The following is a 21,053-nucleotide window of genomic DNA, read 5'->3' on the forward strand; positions in this document are numbered from 1 at the left end:
ACATACTTCTCTTTCAGTACAACTATAACTCCCTATTCCACTTAAAAACCGAAAAAATAAAATCTCAGCAGTTTCAATTAGTTATCATCCCACTGCAAAGTACCTATAAACAAATGATCAGCCAAGTAAAAGATAGTTTCTTTTACACTGAAATACAATTGTTCTAGAAAAGCAAGTGATAGGTTCCAAAGCATAGAGATATACCTTTCTGGAAAAAAACTAAGTGTAAATAATTAAAACTCATCTACATGAAAAGATACCAATTGGATTAAATTTTGTTTTAAAAATCAAGTGCAAAAACTCAAATGTTAGTAATCACACTAAACTTTTACTTCCCTAAAGGAATTTGATTTCAAAAAATGTGGCCTCTTCCTGTCATAACTAGATAGGAACCCAAACCACTCAAGTTAACAATTTGAAGGAAATGCATCTGAAGGTGAATAACTAGGTAGTCAGAAATCAACAATCGCGTACTTTCTTCATGGAACCAAAAAGAACTAATTTTTTTAAATTAGTATTTGGCATTTGGTTAGGAAATAAGCTATTCTGACTCAGATAAAACTTTCAGAAAATTGGGAACTACCCAAACTTTAACAAGTTCTGAAAAAACTCTGAAATGTACTTCACATTCTACCCAAAAGCATTCTGAACATAATTCGGTCTTATGTTGTTGTTTCAGGGTAATTTTTTATATCAATTATTGTATGCGGTATAAGAGTTCAATACTCCTAAAAGGTAACCAAGAAAATAGGACTCAACCTGTCAACTCACTTAATTCCCTTAGGCTCCTGTTAATACATTTTTTCTTCTTTCATTACAGTTGCCCTGTCCTTTCCTGTTATCTCTTAAAGTTCTACAGTAAGGTTTACTTCTTACCTTTCTCTATTTCTATTTTGCTGTCCATAGCTTGTTTCCTAATTTGAATTAATTGTAACTCATAGAAGAACTCAAGCTTCCCAAGGGAAATAAGATTACTAAACATGACAAGTAAAATTAAATTTATTGCCTAAGAAGAAAGGGGGTAGCTCCTTCTCTAGGCAGTAAAGTTTGCAGGTTTTGTGATAGCTATTTTCATTATGTTTGGTGGTATTTTATTTATTCCCATATCAAAATATTCTAGAAAGTAAAAAGTGCTAAACTTTGACTGCTAGAGGAGTGACTGATTTTGTACTTGCTAGTAGGAACATTATTGAACCACCTCAAACCAATACATGTAAGATGACCGCCCTGCCCAACTACAGTATGATAGAATACAGGATTATCAGTTATTTTGGGTAACTTTGGGTAAAAGCTGCCAGATAAAAAGATAAGTGTATATTTTAATTTCCTCAACATTCCTTAGGAAGGTAACATGTAGTTTCATAGACATGCATATTTTGAAGAAAATTTCTTGCCCTACAATTTCTGGAGTGCATCTACATACCAGTAGTCCCTCCCCAACAAAAAGCTTTTATAATGAAGTGGGTCACAATTATCTAATAAACAGAAAAAAAATAAATAGAAAGGAATCATGGTTTAAAAAATCTCAGCATGGTTACTGTCATTAAGAAAATTTTTTATTATATATATCTTGAGCATCATATTTAATGTTAAAGAAAAAGTTTAAATACTAAATACCAATTAAAGTGAGGTATTACCAAGAGATTTCTCCTCTTTGATACTCTTTTGGAATCTGGGCCTCAAATAATGAAAAAGTGAAAAATATATGTTACCTAATTAAATTTTATTAAGTTATAAACTTCATTATTTAACTGTTCTCAGCCAAAAAATTCTCTAATGACAAAATATAATTCTCTCCTCAATTTTATCTTGGGTCACAGACTGTATGTATGTGGACCACAAGGCTATATATTTATATCTTCACACTGTTACCCCTTGTTTGTAAGGCTGCTTTCAGAGGATTATGAAAAAGTAGATTGTGTGTTAGCATGCTCCTTGTAATAGTCAGGGCTAGTCTAACTGCTATAACAAGTAGACCCCAAAACGTATACTGATTTGAACACAACGGAAGTTTATTTTTCATGCAGCAAAACTGGACGGGTAAAGAAGTTAGCAGGTAGCCCTCTTCCATGCAGGCATACGATGTATACAAGGAGTCTTTACCTTTAAAGGGTTAAATAAAGGTGGTAAAGGGTAAAGGATAGACAGTCCTGGGAATTCCCAGGTGGTCCAGTGGCTAGGACTCTGTGCTTTCACTTCAGGGGGCCCGGGTTCAATCCCTGGTCGGGGAACTAAGATCCCACAAGCCACGCAGCTCATGGCCAAAGAAAAAAAAGGACAACCCTGAAGGTTGTCCCCATTCCAGTCAGACAGAAGGAGAAAAAAGCTTGGAGGAGCCCTCCTGAGAGGTTTTTATGGGCCAGTCCTGGAAGTGGCACACAATAGTTAAAACTTAGTCATATGACCATACCTAAATGTAAGGGAGGCCAAGAAACATTTGAGCTGTAGGTCCAGGAAGAAGAGGAAAGAGTGGAATTTTGGTGATCAGCTAGTCATCTCTGCTATACTCTTCCAGGTAATTTCTTAACAATGGGACTCTTTACCAAGTACTTCCCAGAAATATGATGATGACTTTCACAATTGTACAGCACTTTTTAATTTAACATGATACTTTCATATATTTTATCTCATTTATATCTCAATTTTTTGAAGTAAATGGAACAAGCAGTACACTCATGAGTTGATGAAACTGAGGTTCAAAAGATGTTACATAATCTACAAGGTTCTAAAGCTCAAGTGAATTAATGGGAAAAAACCCACAGCCCTTCTAACTTCAAGTTCCATCTTTTTACTCTTCAATGAGCCTATTATTCACACATTTACTGAGCACCTGTTGTATGCCCGGAATTATGTCCAGGATACAAAAATGAACAATATATGATTCTTACCTTCAAGGAACTTAATAGGTCCGTGAGAACAAAGAGAACACATTTTGGAAAACAAATTTAATGAACAACAAAAATCTGCATTGGGGGATTTCCCCAATGTTGTACGAAATTCTGAATTTACAAAAGAGTTGTGCTCCACTAGTTCATTTTAAAGATAACTATGGGGCTTACCCTGGTGGCGCAGTGGTTGAGAGTCCGCCTGCCGATGCAGGGGACACGGGTTCGTGCCCCAGTCTGGGAAGATCCCACATGCCGCACAGCGGCTGGGCCCATGAGCCATGGCCGCTGAGCCTGCGCATCCGGAGCCTGTGCTCCGCAGCGGGAGAGGCCACAACAGTGAAAGGCCCGCGTACCGCAAAACACACACACACACACACACACACAAAAGATAACTATGAACTTAGATTTCTGGGAACTTCCTCTCTGCATCCCTTCTCTACTTAGTTCTGAACATAGTACCAAGGACAAAATCTCATGGTTACAACAAAGTCAAGCAAGGGACTCCAAATCAAAGGATCCATTTTTGGTGTTGCTCATCTAAATTATTCAACTCTCTAATTCCCAATTATGCATACAATATCTTAAGAAAACCTTCAATGAATTTATATGGTGATAAAAAATTAATATTTCTTCTGCTAGGACACAAAAGGAAGGTTTCCTATACAACTTTGGAGAGTGTATTGGATAAACTAGGATAATTACTATCAAACTAAATCCCATGTAAAGTAGCAACACTGGATATTCAACCTCATAAATAGGAAAATGTATATATACCTAATATAATGTTATATGTCAATTATATCTCAAAAATACTTTTTCAAATTGTATTCATAAAGATGAAAAAACACCCTTGTGAGCTAAAATTCAATGAGATGGCCATTTTTATATACTGTTAGTAGGAATATAAAATAGGTTATAATTTTTCTGGAAGGTGATTTGGCAATCTTTTGCAAGAACCTTAAAAATCATCCATCCCATTTAGCCTAAGGCTTCTATTTCTGAGCATTTATTTGTAGAAAATAATCTGAAATGATGATGAAGATTTGTGTGTAAATATATTCAAGAGTATTGCTTATAATATAAAAAATAGAAACAATAATTGGGAAATAAGTACATGATTTATGGTACGTTTATATTATGACCGTTACACAGCTATTAAAATAGTTCCTTTTAATAATATGGAGAAATGATGAGACTAAAATATTAAATTAAAAAATCAGGATATCATTGCAGTCTCAACACAAGGTATATATAGAAAAAGACCAATAAAAACTAGATATAAATATGACAAAAATGTTATTGGTGGGTGAAAAAAAATTATGAGTTATTTTATTTTCCTGATTTACTTTTCAGTGCAATTTTTCTTCAATGAGCATGAACTACTTTTTTAATAAGAAAAAAAAAGAAAAGTGAAATGAAGTTATATTTATTATATATGCTAACTTCTCCATCTGTGAAACATTAGTCATTTTCATTTTATTATTTCTCTAAGTTCTCTATAAGATGGTTATATTGTTTAATAAGATTTAAATATTAATTATGAAGACTATATACATAGAAATGTTTCCAACAATGTTAAGTAAAAAAAAAAAAGTAAAAGTAACAACTATGTAAAACACAAATTTGCAAGGAAGACAAAGAATTAAATGTAAGAGCAGAAATGAAATAGTGTTAAGCTGATGGATAAAAGGGATTTTTTCAAGTTTCAAAATGTAATTTAATGGTAATGGTACACTTTTTGATACTTTTAGAAACAATTATTTCACTTCTCATAAAAGAAATATTAATCCCATGCACTTAAAGAAACCACACACAAAACTGGCTTTGGGGGACTTTATAAGGAAGTTACACAATAAGAGCTATCCTTCTAGTAAAAAATCAGAAGGGATTAACGTATGTTTGCTGTCTCAGGTAATATGTGGTTCAGTGCTATTTACTACTAATACACTAATTCTACACTGTCCTTCTGAAGTACCAAGTAGCAAAATCCTTACCATATAATTAGACCTCTGAAATTAAAAAAGTGAACGCACTTTTCAAGCTTATACATTAAATCACAGGTAGAATCAGAACATACCAGCCTATTGTTTGATTGAATAGTGATTGTGATTGAGTGGTCTACAATGAAAGGGTTTCTGAAAGCAGTAAAGTCAGTAATAAAACTGACATGGAGTTCTCCAGTTATCCTTTAAGAATAAATAAACTTTTTTTCTAGTTTAAAATTTGACTTTTAAAATGTAAGAATTTATACAATAAAATAAATCCTCATTAAAATTTAATCTGACTTTTATAATGGTGTGTAAGGAAAAGAGATTGGAGGAAAGGTAAATGTCACTACACTTTTAGATCCATAAAAATTGAACAGAGAATTTTTAAGACTATAAAAGAAGTGATTAAAAATAATCTATCTTAGGGCTTCCCTGGTGGCGCAGTGGTTGAGAGTCTGCCTGCCGATGCAGGGGACACGGGTTCGTGCCCCGGTCCGGGAAGATCCCACATGCCGCGGAGCGGCTGGGCCCGTGAGCCATGGCCGCTGAGCCTGCGCGTCCGGAGCCTGTGCTCCACAACGGGAGAGGCCACAACAGTGAGGGGCCCGTGTACCGCAAAAACAAACAAACAAACAAACAAAAAATAATCTATCTTAAAAAGTACTTAAATAAATCAACAAAAAGACAACCCAATTAAAAAAATTGGCCAAAAGACAAAAAGCAATTCACAAAAGAAATGTAAACAGTCATCTTATAAAACTGTAATCAAAGTAAATCAAAGAAATGCAAATTCAAATAAAAATATTGTTTGTCCCTATCAAACTGGGACAGATTTAAAAATTATGTATTCTTCCTGACAAAAATTATTAGGTACTCCTTTTTTGGAGGTAATTTGGCATCTCATGCCATCAGATATGGATGTAAGGACATACTCCCTGACCCAAGAATTCCACTGCTATGGGATTACCCTGAGGAAATAATCAGATAGATGCACAAAGATGTATATACAGGAATGTGCTCTGAAATATTATTTTAGAAAGAGAAACAGCAAGAGAGAGAAATAATCTAAATGTTCAATAACAGGAAATTGATTAAATGAAATACAGAGTCATATGCAAGGATATTATTTAACCATGCTTTAGACATTATTTTTTTAAATGGGAAAATGTTAATAACAGATTTAGTAAAAAACACAGATTATATGTATAGATGACATCAATTTTATTATATATATCTATATTAAATATATGTGAATAGCTAAGAGTATATGAACCAAATATTAACAGTGGTTGTCTCTTGGTCTGGATGGTGGAATTAAAATAGGAATGTTTATTTTCTTCTTCAAGTTTTTCAACAATGTCTACAAAGAACATACATATCTTTTGTAATTGGGGGAAAAACACATAAATACTATGTTTACTTTAAAGAAGAAAAAACAAATTTTCAGTTTAATTCATCCAAGATTCCCATGTTAACCTGTTTAAAGTATTTTTTAAATGTTTTTTAAAATGAAAAGTTTCTGATGAAATTCCCACATCTTTCACGCTTCCAATAAACTCAAACTGGATATATGGGCTGCTTCTCTTTGAAGGGTGAGAAGGCATTCTCCACAAATGTCCTGTATAAAGGAACTTTTACATAAATGACATATTTTAAAAATATGGAGGTGGAAAGTAGAAGAGGTATTAGGTACACTAAAGAGGAAAGAAAGATATCTTAATGAATTTCTGGAATCCATTTGGCTCCAAGGAAATGAATCTGCCATCAGTAGTGGGCCATAAATCAAATAACATCATGTGAATCCAGGAATCGAGGCCAGTTTCAGTTATTTCCAAATAAATGGTTTCTTAATTGCCTGATGACTGGGACAGAATTTCCCAGTGGAATTAAAAGCAGAATGCATGAAACCCTGTTAAGCGTTTCTACAGAACATAAAAATTTATACAACTCTTATTTTGCATGTTTGTCTTCCCCTCCTCCCAAAGAACAGATCATTCTGAACAATATGTAGCAGAATAAACTTGACAAATTTTACTTGTCTGGAGTGCCAAGAAACTAAAGAACAATTTCTAGTAAAGCATATATGTTCCATGAAAAATCTAATTTTTATTTCAACACACAGTTAAAGATCATACATAGGCCTAGATACAAACATTACTGGTTAACTTATTTGGTAACAATTCCTCCTGTTGCACATAGTACAGCTGCTTCTTGACATCTGGAATATTTTACAGAACAAGATTAACACCAAGACTACAGAGAGGAGTCTTAAAATTTTAAAGCAAAATATAAAATTCAAATGTATTAAAAAATTGAGTTCTCTTCCTCAAGAAATACCATAATCAGGGTGTAATATGCCCTTCTTTTGTTTCTACCTTTGCTCTAAAAATGCAATTTTGTACTTAACTATTTGGAAAGCTTTAAAAGTGCTTACATTTTAAGGTAGTAGTTTACGAATTATGCCTAAATATAAAAGTGCCCAAATGCACACAGAATGATTTTCAGTGAAAAAAGCAGTTTTTGAAAGTCCCTTGCTATGCTTTACATTCCAGATTTTCTTAATTATAAGTAATACCTACATGCCATTTTAATAAAATAATTTTCAGAATCTGTGTGAAATATCTTTAAGATTCCATGGACCGCACATTCATATGCTCTTTAGCCAAGCAACACAAGAGGTATGGTATTGAGGAAAACTCAATTATCACAGAAAAGGTGTGAAAATAACTAATGATGGTTATCTCTGGGTGGTGATATTATAGTTAATTCTTTTCATTTATCTTCACTTTTAAAAATGTTCAATAATAAACATGATAGATTTGATAACAAAAATACACTATTTCTTTAATGTAAAAACAATACCTTCTTACTTGGTAATTTCCCTTCTAGGAATTTACCTCCAATCTCTCCCCCCTAAAATAACTGAAAATGCAGATACAGAGTTACATACATAAAAATTATTTGCTGCAAATTATTTATTGTAAGTGAAAACTTGAAACTGCATAATGTTAAATAAGAAAATTGTTAAGTAAAATAGGATTCATCTACAAGGTAGAACATTATGCAGCTATTAAAAATGTTTAATAAATTTATATATAATAAGCAAAATGTTTAGGCTATAATGATAAGTGGAAAAAGAAGATACAATTTATATAAGTGTATCTACCATGTGATCTCATCTATGGGGAAAAAAAAGCATTAAAAAAAAAGAAAGACTGGAGGGAAATATACCATAATGTTAAGAATGATTTATTTCCACTGAGGGAGGAATTACACATGTACTTTTTTGTGCACTATATTCTTCTTGATATTTTCTACAGCAAGATTATGTTTCTTTTATAGAGACAAAAAAGTTTAAGGGCACAAATGACTTTTCTGAAATTTTACTTAACAGACAAAAAAACAACAACAAAAAACTAGTCATATGCTTAGTTAGAGGGAAAAAGTTCTTTACTAGTGCAGTATTAATAAAATACACTTCTCAAGGACACTCACAGCATAGCAAACTAGCTACCACTACTGCCTAAAATAGTTTAACAGTCTAAATGCTACTATTCTTTTTCCATTATGTTAATTTTATAAAATTAGCTACTCTAATTCATAAATCACAAACCAATACTACAAAGCTTTTATGAAGTATTATATTAAGAAGCTGGATTCTACCATCACCTGCCTTCCCTTTTGTGTGTAAAATTTACATAGAGATCTAACATGAGAACACTGCTTCAGATGATGATGTAATTATATTTCTTAAACAATGTTAAGCTATTTGATAGATTAGACCAAAATGAAGATCTCTTTCGTCTACTGATTTTTTTTTCCACCTAAAAGGCAGTATTGGATCTCCCAAGCTCTGTGAAAATACATCATTTTTGAGTGATACAGAACAAGAGACGGAGAACCAATTAAAAATAAAAGGGTCCAACTGTTCATCACTTAGCTGTTCAAACTGAACACTAAAATTTGCCTGGAGTTCAAACTTAGGAAAAAAGACCCTTACATTTTATTTTATTTATTTATTTTTTGCGGTACGCGGGCCTCTCACCGCTGTGGCCTCTCCCGTTGCGGAGCACAGGCTCCGGACGCGCAGGCTCAGTGGCCATGGCTCACGGGCCCAGCCGCTCCGTGGCATGTGGGATCTTCCTGGACCGGGGCACGAACCCGTGTCCCCTGCATCGGCAGGCGGACTCTCAACCACTGCGCCACCAGGAAAGCCCAAGACCCTTACATTTTAAAACACACAAACTAATATTGATGTCAGTGCATACTATATCGAAGAAATTTTTCTAAGCAGTAAGTATAATCATATTTTATTGATATTGTTCTTTATGCCATATTAATTGTTCTCACTATAATTACTGTATGTTCAGCAATGAGAACCTCAAATAATGTTAAACAACACTTTAAAGTTTCCACTATCCATCTTACTTATAGTATTTGAGGTAGTTGTTGTATTTATTAAAGATACAAATATTTACCCAGTGAATAAAGATAAAAAATACTGCTTTAAATCCTCATTAACAAATAGCAAACTACAGTAAGAGACAATTGCGTCTGTGCTAAACAATTCTTAACGAAAATTACCACAAAAGTTCACAGAGCAACTTTATAAAACTTGACATGTACAGGAACTTTTCTCTTCATTAATGCCTTGCTATCTCCCTCACCCCTCTCATCTTTAATATCTCCAGTTACACTAAATTACCACAACACTCATACCCACCCATCTTAAATTCACACTATTTCTTTTTAAATGTTAAGAACACTTTCTTTAGAAAAGCAACGATAGATGGGTTCTACGGACTAGAAATTTAGCTTTTACTTTAAATCATTTTACACAAATATACTATGCACACAATTCAGGATCTGAGTGCTCTTTAATGATCTGACCTGTGCCTTCAATTACAAATGCGTTGATCTCACTGATAGCCAAACCATGATACTACTCCACACTGCCCCCTAGCCCTACAAAATGTATCAGTTTAAAAGTTACGGTTTGAAAGGACAACCTCAAGAAAAAGTGTCAGTCACTTATCAGCTCCCCTTAAGCAGTTCTTAAATAGATACTATATTACCTAAATTTGACCTAATAAGTAACAGCTGACAATTAAATCTTTCAATTAATACTGATAAGAGCTGATGAGAAAAAAATGTTATGTGCTGATGGGTTTGGAATTCAACCACCTAACAATCTAGTTCAAAAGTTCTGTAGAAGTCCTTTGTGAAATTTGTTTGATTTTTAGAGTCATTAAGCAAGGACCCATATAAAAATACACATTACAAGTGCCTTCTTTTCATGTAATTAAAGGACAAATAGCATGGCATTGGGCCATCGTTCTTTGGAGGAATGGAATTAACTTCTTTCTTCGTTTTTAAAAATGCTGGGATCAGATTAAGTAATCTCACTATAGTCACATTATTTATCAATACAAACTTAACCTAAATTTCTAACTCTGGTAAATTTGTGAGAGGAAAATTTGTGATTTTGGTCCTGATGCTAAAAACATAAGCCGGATTTCGGCTGCCTCCGGATAAGCAGGGGAGGGCAAAAAGTGAGGATGACACAATGACATATGCCCCTTCCTTTTGGAAATGAAATTCTTCACATTAAGCAAAACTTCTAAGAACAACAGATACAAAAATCCCTCTAGTTTTCAAATGTCCTTTACCTTACACAGCCATTCTGAAAAAGAATTCTACGTTCATATCCGAACTCTGGTACATTTCGCACTAATAAGGGGAAACACTGAATAGGATGAAAACTGGAAGAAAGAAAAAAACTGAAAAGGGGTGAAACTCCAGAACAACTACAATGAGGCACAGCAGAGTACGTCAAAAACACAAGGTTTATTCTAAAGAACGGTTTTGTTTCTACCGTTTTTCTAAAGTATTTAATTTGCACGTCTTAAAATAGAGACCCTGAGGAGAGCAGCTCGAAGCAGTGAAAGGAAGGGGGGGCGGGTTAGGTAAGAACAGAGACTTGCGAGAAAATATGTGCGGTGCATTAGAATGTGCAATGGAGGGGGGGATGCTAGCTTCACCGTCAGGAAGCAGTCGAGGGCTTTATGAGTAGAGAGGCAGAATATGCTGCGGCTTAAGGAACGCGTACTCACAGCCAGAATGCACACCTGGTAAAGGGATAACCTAGGATAAGAAAGACCAACCCACCAACTGTGCAAATGCAGAGATGACCATTTTAACCAGCTCTATTGTCTGGAGTAATAGGTGGAAATGCCTCAGGCACGAGATCAAACTAGCCTGACACTAAGTCAGAGATACTGTCTGGCAAAAAGAGAGAGAGAAGATGGACAGTGGCGGCCCGGGCATTCCCGGCCAGTGGCCCCTTCCTCGCGCGGGGGAGGGGCGCCGGGGTCCCGGGAGCCGTGCGAAGCCCAGTCCGGGGAGTCCGAGCACAGGCGGTCCCCTCCTCGGGGCTGGCGACGTCTCTCACCGCGCAGCCCAGGAACACGGAGACTTCCCCTCCCACCCCACCCCCAGCTGAAAGCAGGGAAGACGCGGAACTTGGGCTCCAGAGCGGAGGCCACAGACCAGGTCACGGCTCGGGTGGGAGGCTCTGGGTGAAATTCCGTGTGGTCACGGTGGTGGCCTAGGAAAGGCAAAACCCCTGCTGGTCGGGCTTCCAATCGGACGACACTGGGGTCCGGGTGACGCGGCCCCGGTCGCTGCGGCGCTCACCGACCCCTGGACCTCCTGGGTCCTCATACTCCCAGGCCCTCTCGCCTCAGCTAGTGACCCGGCCTCTCGGATCTCCCCAGGCCCCCGCTGCGGCCGCCCCTCTCGGTCAAGCTCCTCTCCAGAACCCTCGCCTCGGACGCTCCCGCCGAGCCCCGGGCCGCACCTCCGTCCTGGTGATCCGGTGTCGCCCCAGCTTCACCACGGCGAAGTTGCCTTTCCCCAGCGTGCCCTCGATTTCGTAGAACCCCACCCGGACCGGCCCGCGCTGCAAGTGCCTCGGGCCATCCGCCATGACCATGCTGGGCCCCGCTGCTAGACACTGCGGACTGGAGCGCGGGCTGGAGGGCGGAGGGCAGGCTGGCAGGCTGCTCAGCTCCGCTCGGGCGACGGCCGCTCCGCTCACTCCTTCGCTCAGTCCCTCCCGCTCCGCAGGGCCCAGCCAGGCGCGCGCCGCCGCTGACGTGCGCCGACGTCAGGGGGCCGGGGAAGAGCGGCGGGGGCGGGACTGGGCCTCGATTGGTCACCATGGCGACCGGAGCACCGCGGACGTCCGCGGGCGGGCGGGTGTGAGGGAAGGCAGATGGGCGGGGCCTGGACGGCGCGTTTCTTCCGGGCTCCGGCGCCCTCCATGCTCCCCGTTGCCTCGCCGCTGCCAGGGGCGGGATAGCAGCCCGGCCCGCCCAGATCCTCGGCCACCCAGCCGAAGGGCAAGAGCGAGCCCTGGTGGGCGGAGCGGAGGGCTGCAGAAACCTGGGTCTGGCTCGGGTCTCCTTACCCCACCCCGGCGTTCCCCGCCCACCCGGGGACCTTCCCGCCAAAACCTCTCACCTATGACTACTGTGCGTCCTAAATTTGGAAAGGGCAAAGAACTGTGGCTGAGTAATGCATTGCTCACAGGCTCCTTTCTTTGTATCCTTTTTCATCTGTTTCTATATAAATCCCTCCAAATTTGATGTCTCTTAAGAATCATTCTGACAGCATCGCGGGCGCTTGTAGACTCACAGAATGTCAGCGTTGATGAGACCTTGGAGGTCACCTAATCCAGGGATTTGAAGCCTCAAATGGGCTTTGGAGACCGAACCCCCTAAAATGTGTGCAATTTTTTGCCTCTTTGAGCTTGCCTCTGGGGAGATGGGACTCTAGTTTTATCAGATTCTCAAACATGTTGGTGACCAGGAAAAGGTTAAGAAATACTTACTTAATCCAATTTATTTTCAGATGAGGAATCAACCCCAGGGAATGCAGGGAATTACCAAGGTCACACAGGTAATGCTAGAATCAGGATTGCATATCGCCTCACCAATCTTCCATATGGTGACCCAAGGAAACAGATACAGTGTTATTTTAATATTTTGAAACATATTATGTGTCCTTAGACCTTGGTTTCTAAATGCCAGTCTCCAATAAAAGGAACCAGACTCTGGAGAAATGGCTGATTCCCAGACAGAGGGAGGGAAAGTATAAAATGCCCTTGAAAATCTTGTCCCATAAAGCAAGATTTTCAAAGAATGATGAGGACGTGTCAAAAGGAAACAGGAGGGCTTCCTTGGTGGCGCAGTGGTTGAGAGTCCGCCTGCCGATGCAGGGGACACGATGCATTCGTGCCCCGGTCCGGGAAGATCCCACATGCCGCGGAGCGGCTAGGCCCGTGGGCCACGGCCGCTGAACCTGCGCATCCGGAGCCTGTGCTCTGCAACGGGAGAGGCCACAACAGTGAGAAGCCCGCGTACCTCAAAAAAAAAAAAAAAAAAAGGAAACAGGAGCCAGTTTGAAGGTACCTCTACTTACCCATCTGGGACAATTTGAGCATCACGAATGAATAATGATGGAAATGGATTATAACAATGAATTAAAAAAAAAAGAATCCATGGGTGCTTACTTGTTCTTACAATGTTAAATAAGTATTGGGGGGGGGAAGAAATGACAATTCTTGATAGTGGAATGTCAACTAATATACATACAAGAAATGATGAAATTAGGAAATCACCATTTTTCAACCATTATAGTAGTAATTGACTCAGATAGAATTATCAATAGATGTTAAAAATCATTGGGTGAAATTTTGCTGGGGAAAAGGATGTTTACACAATCTCAAAGTATCCTCTAATTTCTTATTCATTACAAAGGGATAAAAACAGTACTTTCACTGTGGAGAAATCTCACACACCACCATAACTAAATGGTCAAAGTTAATGTCACCAATTATGGGACAAAATGACATGATGTACCTCCTGATGTAAGGTACTGAGAAGTATACAGTATCTCTTTTGTAGTATTCCTGTCAAAAATACATCTTCTGAATCTAATCACAAAGAAACAATCAGAAAAAAATGCAACTTGAGAAACATTCTATCCAACCATTGGTCTGGATCAGTGTCCTGAAAGACTGTGGAACTGTTCTAGATTTAAGAGATTAAAGAGACATGTCACCAAAGGCAATATGTGACCCTGGATTGGGAGAAAAGTGCTAGAAAGGAATATTTTCTATTAAATTTGCCTATGGATTGCATATTGGATAATTTGCCTATGGATTGCATATTGGATATTATTTATTTATATAAATTTATTTATTTATTTTTGGCTGCGTTGAGTCTTCATTGCTGCTCGTGGGCTTTCTTTAGTTGCAGTGAGCGGGGGGTGAGGGGGCTACTCTTCCTTGTGATGTGCAGACTTCTCATTGTGGTGGCTTCTCTTGTTGCGGAGCACGGGCTCTAGGTGCACGGGCTTCAGTAGTTGTGGCTCGCAGGCTCTAGAACACAGGCTCAGTAGTTGTGGTGCACAGGCTTAGCTGCTCCACCACATGTGGGATCTTCCTGGACCAAGGCTCGAACTCGTGTCCCCTGAATTGGCAGGCGGATTCTTAACCACTGTGCCACCAAGGAAGTCCCAATAGTATTATTTAAATGTTAAGCTTTTTGAATTTTATGCTTGTGCTGTTGTTTTGAAAAAGAGTACCCTTATTAAGAGATACACACTGAAGTATTTAGGGATAAAAGTTTTGTTATATGTGACCTGCTCTCAAATAGTTTAGGAAAGATAGATAAGGCAAATGTGGCAAAATGTTAAATTGATAAATCTAGGTAAAGGGTATATGGTAATTCATTGTATTGTTCTTGCAACGCTTCTGTAGTTTAAAAGTTTTAAATTAAAATTAATATATATTTGTATACATTTTATTTCATTAATTTTATGTTATTATTTTAATTTATTTTATATTCTTTGTGTAAGATCGTCTGGCTCTTGGGACCTCCACCTGCTCACTGTGCTTCTCCCCTTCACTATTCTTTTTTATTATTTTATTTTTATTTATTTTTGGCTGTGTTGGGTCTTCATTTCTGTGCGAGGGCCTTCTCCAGTTGCGGCGAGCGGGGGCCACTCTTCATCGCGGTGCGTGGGCCTCTCACTATCGCTGCCTCTCTTGTTGCGGAGCACAGGCTCCAAACGCGCAGGCTCAGTAGTTGTGGCTCACGGGCCTAGTTGCTCCGCTGCATGTGGTATCTTCCCAGACCAGGGCTCGAACCTGTGTCCGCTGCATTGGCAGGCAAATTCTCAACCACTGCGCCACCAGGGAAGCCCGTGCTCTTCACTCTTCCTAAGCGATACCTTATTCTACTGTGAGTTATGTTGTTTGTAAAAGTGAGAAGGAAATTGGGGCCGGGGTTGAGGAGAGGTGGTTATAAGACTGATGATCGCTGGCAGTAGTATATGAGGATTCATCTAAGTAGACCAGGAGCCCACATATGTACCCCAGTCAAAAATAGTTCCCGTATACCCTTTTTCCAATTAGATTAATGTGTTTTAATTGCTCTGTGAATGGGTTCCTTTAGGAATCTGATGAAAAGCTACTTACTTAAGAACCAAAAAATACACATAGAGATCCACTAGAGCTAACAATCTCCTTCTTTTGAACAGAAATTAAGTATGTCTTTTGGACAGAAATTAAGATTCATTTCTATCTGATTATTTTAATCAGATAATCAGGCCAACTACCTCCTTGTGCAGTCTGGGAATAAGACTTGATTTGGGGCCGGAAAGAAGAGAAAGGATTGGCAGTGAATACCAAAAGGTTTCTGGCAAGCCAGAGTTCAGTGTGAGGGTGCTGAGTGTCTAGAAGTTAGAGAAAGAGAGGCCAGAGGTGGGGGAGAGGTAGGAGGGGCTGGGCCAAAAAATAAATCTTGATCACCTGGAAATGCAGTGGGGTGGCCACTGAAAATTACTGGTAGGTTGTCAATGTAACCCTGAAGAAGTACATGTGGACTGTTAGAATATTGCAACCTTGGAATACATGATTCAGCTCTGTTTCCTAGGTCCCAAAGATCTTCTCCCTCTCCAGTTTCAACCCCGTATGTCTCTTATGTGCTTTTGCTTCCATTAATTGATAATTGTATACAGTTTAGCAATTATTAATATTATCCAAGTTTTGCTTTCCTCTTGCCTTTTTCTCTCTTTTTTCTCTTCTTTCCTCTTTCTCTCTCCCTACTCCACCCTCCCCCCCCCCACCCCCACGCACACACACCACCACCACCCTGCCCCTTGGGAAAAAGAATAAGGAAAAAGGGAGAAAAGGGAAAATAAGAGAGGCTTCATACAATTCCCACCTTTTTCATCTCCAGTTTTTGTATCGGTGAGGTAGAGTGCTCTAGTCATCAAATTTCCTATCTGCTTGGCCTTTAAAATGCAACATTCCCAGCTAAGGCTGTGAGTCCACTATATTTGCCATTGAGTTGCTAAAAAAAATGTTAAGATTACACTTTAAAAAGCAAAAGTATGTACTCATAGAACGAATTAAGAAAATGGTGAAAGTCTGAGATAAGAATTAATTCTATAACATACTTAGAATAAAATGGACTTAGAATAAAAATGTGGAATGGGAGAGGAGTTAGCAAAGAGGTAATGAAAGAATAATTTGAAATATGAGGAAAGAAAACTTCGTGGCTCATAGTGTTGTACATATTTTGCTGAAGCAGATCCCATGAACTTGAAAAACAAAATAGGTATCGTATATTTCCTTGATCATGAACAACATCTGCATTTTTACTGTTTGATCATTTCAGGACCGAAGAAAAGTCAATACACTGGTAGGCTCAGGCCTGAATTTAGAGTTAGTTCAAATCGAAAATTGGTGAAGGCTTTATTAAATGACTTTGCTTAGAAAAAAATAGGTTACAAAGCTAGAATGAATACTTTGTTTTTTATATTACAGAAGGTAGAAAGTACATCAGAAAAATCCAAATCACTGACCTGTGCCAATTACAAGTACTTGTTATTATTATAAAATACAGGTATTCCTGAAATATGCATAAATCTGTCAGGTTAATGAACATGTGGGTGCCACTATGTTTAAGGTACCATTATGGAAATAAACTAGAGGACTGACATTATTTAAGGAAAGCTTTCTTTGGCTCTTTTAAGGGATGGGTAACCATGCCCTGGTTTTAACTTTTTAAGTGTGGTTTTAGCTGTGATGGAGCTTCTCTAAATGAAAAAATGTATGGTTCTCTCTAAACTTTTGAAATAATTTCAAAAATTTTGTGTCTCCTCCCAGATGACAGATTTCCTCAGGATCTTAAATTTTAAAGGGATCTTAGAATCATATGAGTTCATCTTCCCATCTGATACAGAAATCCCTAGACACTTGACAGATGGCATCAAGCGTTGGTTTACTGTTTCATACTTCATGCTTCACTACATGTCTCACATGTAATCTATGTGGGACAGTTCATATCAGTAGAAAATATTCTTTCTTCAGTTCTCCAAGCAAAACATTCCTAAATTTGCTAGCTAGTTGACTATGTTTCTAGCCCACTACTCTTTCTTCTTGTGCTTCACTGCACTCTGGTTTGTCAAAGTCTCTCTTAAAGTATCATTCCCAAAACTGAATGTGGTAACCCAGGCGCAGTCTAAGCAGTATCGAATACTGGCCATTGACTAGTCCCTCCTTTGATCCAGACACTCTGCTGGTACAAGTGCAGCCAAAGATTGTGCTAGTTTTCTTTTTTAGCAGCCACAGCCTACAGTTAAGATTAAAGCCAACTTAAACCTCTGGGTCTTTCAAAATAACAATTATTGTTACCATTTTCTTGGGTAATTGCTTTTTTAAAAATGTAAATGGAAATTCTGATAGTTAAAATGTCATCTTGTTGATTTTGCTTACTGTTCCAGATAATAAAATTATTTTGATTCTTCACTCTGCCATCTATCATGTTATCTAATCTTAGTTCTCTGAGTCATTTGCAAATTCTACCATCATTTTCTATGTCATTATTGCAGTCATTATTCTTTGTATCACCACTCCTAGTACAAGTGTATGGCTCATAGTAGGTTCATAACTGGATTGGTAAACTAGTGAATAGGGCAAAGCCTGGGCCGGACTTTTAGAGCTTGTCACTAGACATCTTCTAATTTGACTTCCAACAATTTATGCGTCAACATTCACTTGATTTGAATTTTCATATAACCATGAGTTCCAGGAAGATCCTATGTCTAGTACTGCTGGGGTAAGATTTTAAAGAGGGTCCTCAACATTCTAATACCAGTGTTTCAATATATAAACTACCCCACTCTCAGTTAATTTCCCTTTAGCTCATTCTTTTCTATTATTGCAGTATTTTACTAATCTTCCTTAACCCCACTAAGTTGTGCACTTCTTTGAGGGTAAGGATCATATCTTAAGTCATTTTTTAAATTCCTTTAACTTTTCAGCAGAATTCAACAAATGCCGTTTAGTTTGACATTTATTGCATTTATGTGCTATGCACCATGGTAGACACTGGGGATGCAAACATGAATAAGGTGCAGTCTCTCTCCTTGAGAATTTATGGTTTAGAATGGGAACTCTGAAATCTGATAGCTGAGGCATGACTTGTAGGTCTACTACTTACTAGCTGGTGACCTTGGGAAAGTCGCTTAGCCTTTTTCTGCCTCAATTTCTCATCTGTTAAACAGTCCACCTGCCTCAAAGGATTACTATGAGGAGGGCGGATACATAAACAAATACTTAAAGAGGTGAGAGTTAAGAGGTTTGCACAGGGAGCTCAGAGGAGAGTTGATTAAGTTTAAAGGTTCGCAGGAGAGGCTTCTAAAAGATGAAACTTGAGTTGTAAATCCTACTAAGAGTTAGCCAGCTGAAAAAAGATCGGACGAGCATTTGAAGACAAAACAGCATGAGCAATGGTCCCGAAGGTATGAAGAGACAAGATGTGCTCAGGTACATACCATCAGTTGTGAATGTCGAGACTCGATGAGAGTGTCCACAGATAGAACGGGAAGATACGTGGGACCAGGTCATGGAGGGCTCCTTCTTCCCCTTCTAGCCAGACTGCTGCAAAGTTGCAGCTGGGCAGGAAACTGCTGGAGCGATGGATTCCAACTGTGGCAGCGATGAGATGTAAGGATCGGGAGAGGGATGCTGAAGATTGCTACCAGGTTTTTAACAGGAGTGAACAGATGTAATCAGTTACTGAGAGCTTACCACGTGCCATTCACTCTGCTGGGCACTAAGGTGGGTGAAGTAAGGACCCAGCCCTCAAAGGGCATATAATCAATTTCATTCAGACATTCAGTCCTTATTTCTCTAATACATATAAAGATACTCTGAAAGCCTGTTAAATCATTGTAGAAATCAATATATATTATGTCTGTCTACTGAAGCAAAATGAGTTGTGCTAGGAGTCAGATATTCTGCCCTGCCATTTACAAGTTCTGGATACATAATTCTGGAGCTTGGTGAGGAGATCTAGGCTGAAAATTTAGAGACTTGAGGGTACTGATAGTTGAAGTCAAGGATGTGGATGGTATCATGCAATGGGAATATCAAGATTGAAGGAAACAATTTTGCAGCTACTTATTGCCTTCTGCTAGTCTAGTCTAGGAGCCTATTACTTACAGCTCAGGGAGATAAGCCCACAGATTCATGGGGGCCAGGTTTTGAGTTTTTGCCATTGTGACTCATCTCTTAAGGGAATAAACCTTACAAGTAAGTAAAGAGTCATTCTTTTCTAATCTTCAGTCTTGGAAAGTGTGTTATATTATGAAAACTGGCACTATATTAGCCTCTAACTTACTAGTTCTTTTTGGACCTGTTCTTTTTGGTTTCGTAGGTATATTTTGGGAGCTGTGAATATGTAAGTTTCAGTTTTTAAATATAATCATATCCAATTTTGGTGACTATTAATTTTAACCTAACCTTAGCAGATACTTTTAGATTAAGTGTTTGTTGAATTTAAATTTCTTATATTTGTAACTACAAAAGTTATCTTAAAATTTGCATTTATTTTTGGTCTTCAAGACTGAGGAATATATTCATTTGCTTAGTTCCTGGTCTAAAGATAATAAAATACAAAAACAAGCCAATTAAAAACTCCCCCCCTACCTCCCCCTCAAAAAGAGTTAAGGAGAAGACAGAATCCTACAGCATTTGTTTAGCACTCACAGGAGTGGGCAAATAGGGAGAAGTATGCCTCCCTGCCAAGGAGGAGAGTCCAGAGAAATAAAAGGAGAATGGATCAAGATGGGAAAATATTTTTTAAAAGTCTAGGGAAAAGAGAGTTTAAAGGAGGAGAACTTCAAGAAGAAGGGAGTACTTTCAATCTCTGAAAAGATGTCAAGCAAGATAAAGATGAATTCATTGGATTTAGTCATGAAGAGATAATTGATGATCTTTGCAGAGGATTTCAAAGTACTGAGGGCGGAAGCCAAACTGGTGTGAGTGGGAAGAGGTGAAGAAGAGTGAATGTAGACTGTTCTTTCAAGAAATTTATCTGTGGAGGAATGAAGATAGAAGAGGATGCAGAGTCAAGAGAAGTTTTGTGTTTTGTTTTATTTTTAAATGGTAGAAGTTGAGCATTTTTGGAAACAGTAAGAAGAGAGAAAGATTGAAATAAAGGTGATTAGAGATCATCTATGGAAGGCAATGAAATCTTGAATGCAAGAGTCAGGAGGTGAGATGCCTCCTTTACTCTGATGTGGGTGGGGGAAGGAAGCAAGGGCAATTTTGACGGCAGGTAAGTAGGTAGTTTGCAGTCCAGGAAGTTTACTCTTGGCATCGGTTTCCTCTGTGAAGTAAGAAGCAGATTATCCGCAGTGTTAGAGTGGGGCATTGGAGCATATAGATGAGTTGTGAAAGTTTGAAAAAGCTGCTATGAGAATGGGAGAGGAAATTGATTAGAACACATAGAAAACTTCCTGATCAATAAGAATCTCCAGCTGAAGTGAGAAAAACATGAATTGGTAGAAATACCAATCCACATGGTCATGGGACTTTTTGTAACCACGTTTGGTCGCCTGGGTGTCAGATTGATACAGGGCTTAAGCTTGCTGAGTGGATCCTACAGAATGTCAAGGGAGTTGAGGATTTGGCAAGAAAAAACACTGAAAACAAGTATCATGTAGTCGGGATAGAGAAAAAAGTGAAGATAAGAAAAGGAAGGGAGACTGATGGGCAAATGGAGGGCTCAAGCGTCTAGAGCATAAATGAGATGAG

General features: G+C 38.5%; 1 protein-coding gene across 3 annotated transcripts in view; it reads right to left on the bottom strand.

The window, feature by feature from the left end:
- SIK2 (salt inducible kinase 2) overlaps window positions 1-12,027 on the bottom strand; it is a 131,882-nt gene extending 119,855 nt beyond the window's left edge. For all 3 annotated transcript variants that reach the window (XM_029207427.1, XM_029207428.1, XM_029207429.1), the window contains exon 1: window positions 11,736-12,027. In XM_029207427.1, the coding sequence (XP_029063260.1) occupies window positions 11,736-11,870 (135 nt within the window). In that variant the 5' untranslated portion in view covers window positions 11,871-12,027. The remainder of the gene's footprint in view (window positions 1-11,735) is intronic.
- Between the last annotated feature and the right edge of the window lie 9,026 nt (window positions 12,028-21,053).

This window comes from Monodon monoceros, unplaced genomic scaffold, assembly GCF_005190385.1.
Source record: "Monodon monoceros isolate NGI ecotype Baffin Bay Population unplaced genomic scaffold, NGI_Narwhal_1 Super_Scaffold_7, whole genome shotgun sequence".
In the NCBI taxonomy this organism is placed as follows: Eukaryota; Metazoa; Chordata; class Mammalia; order Artiodactyla; family Monodontidae; genus Monodon; species Monodon monoceros.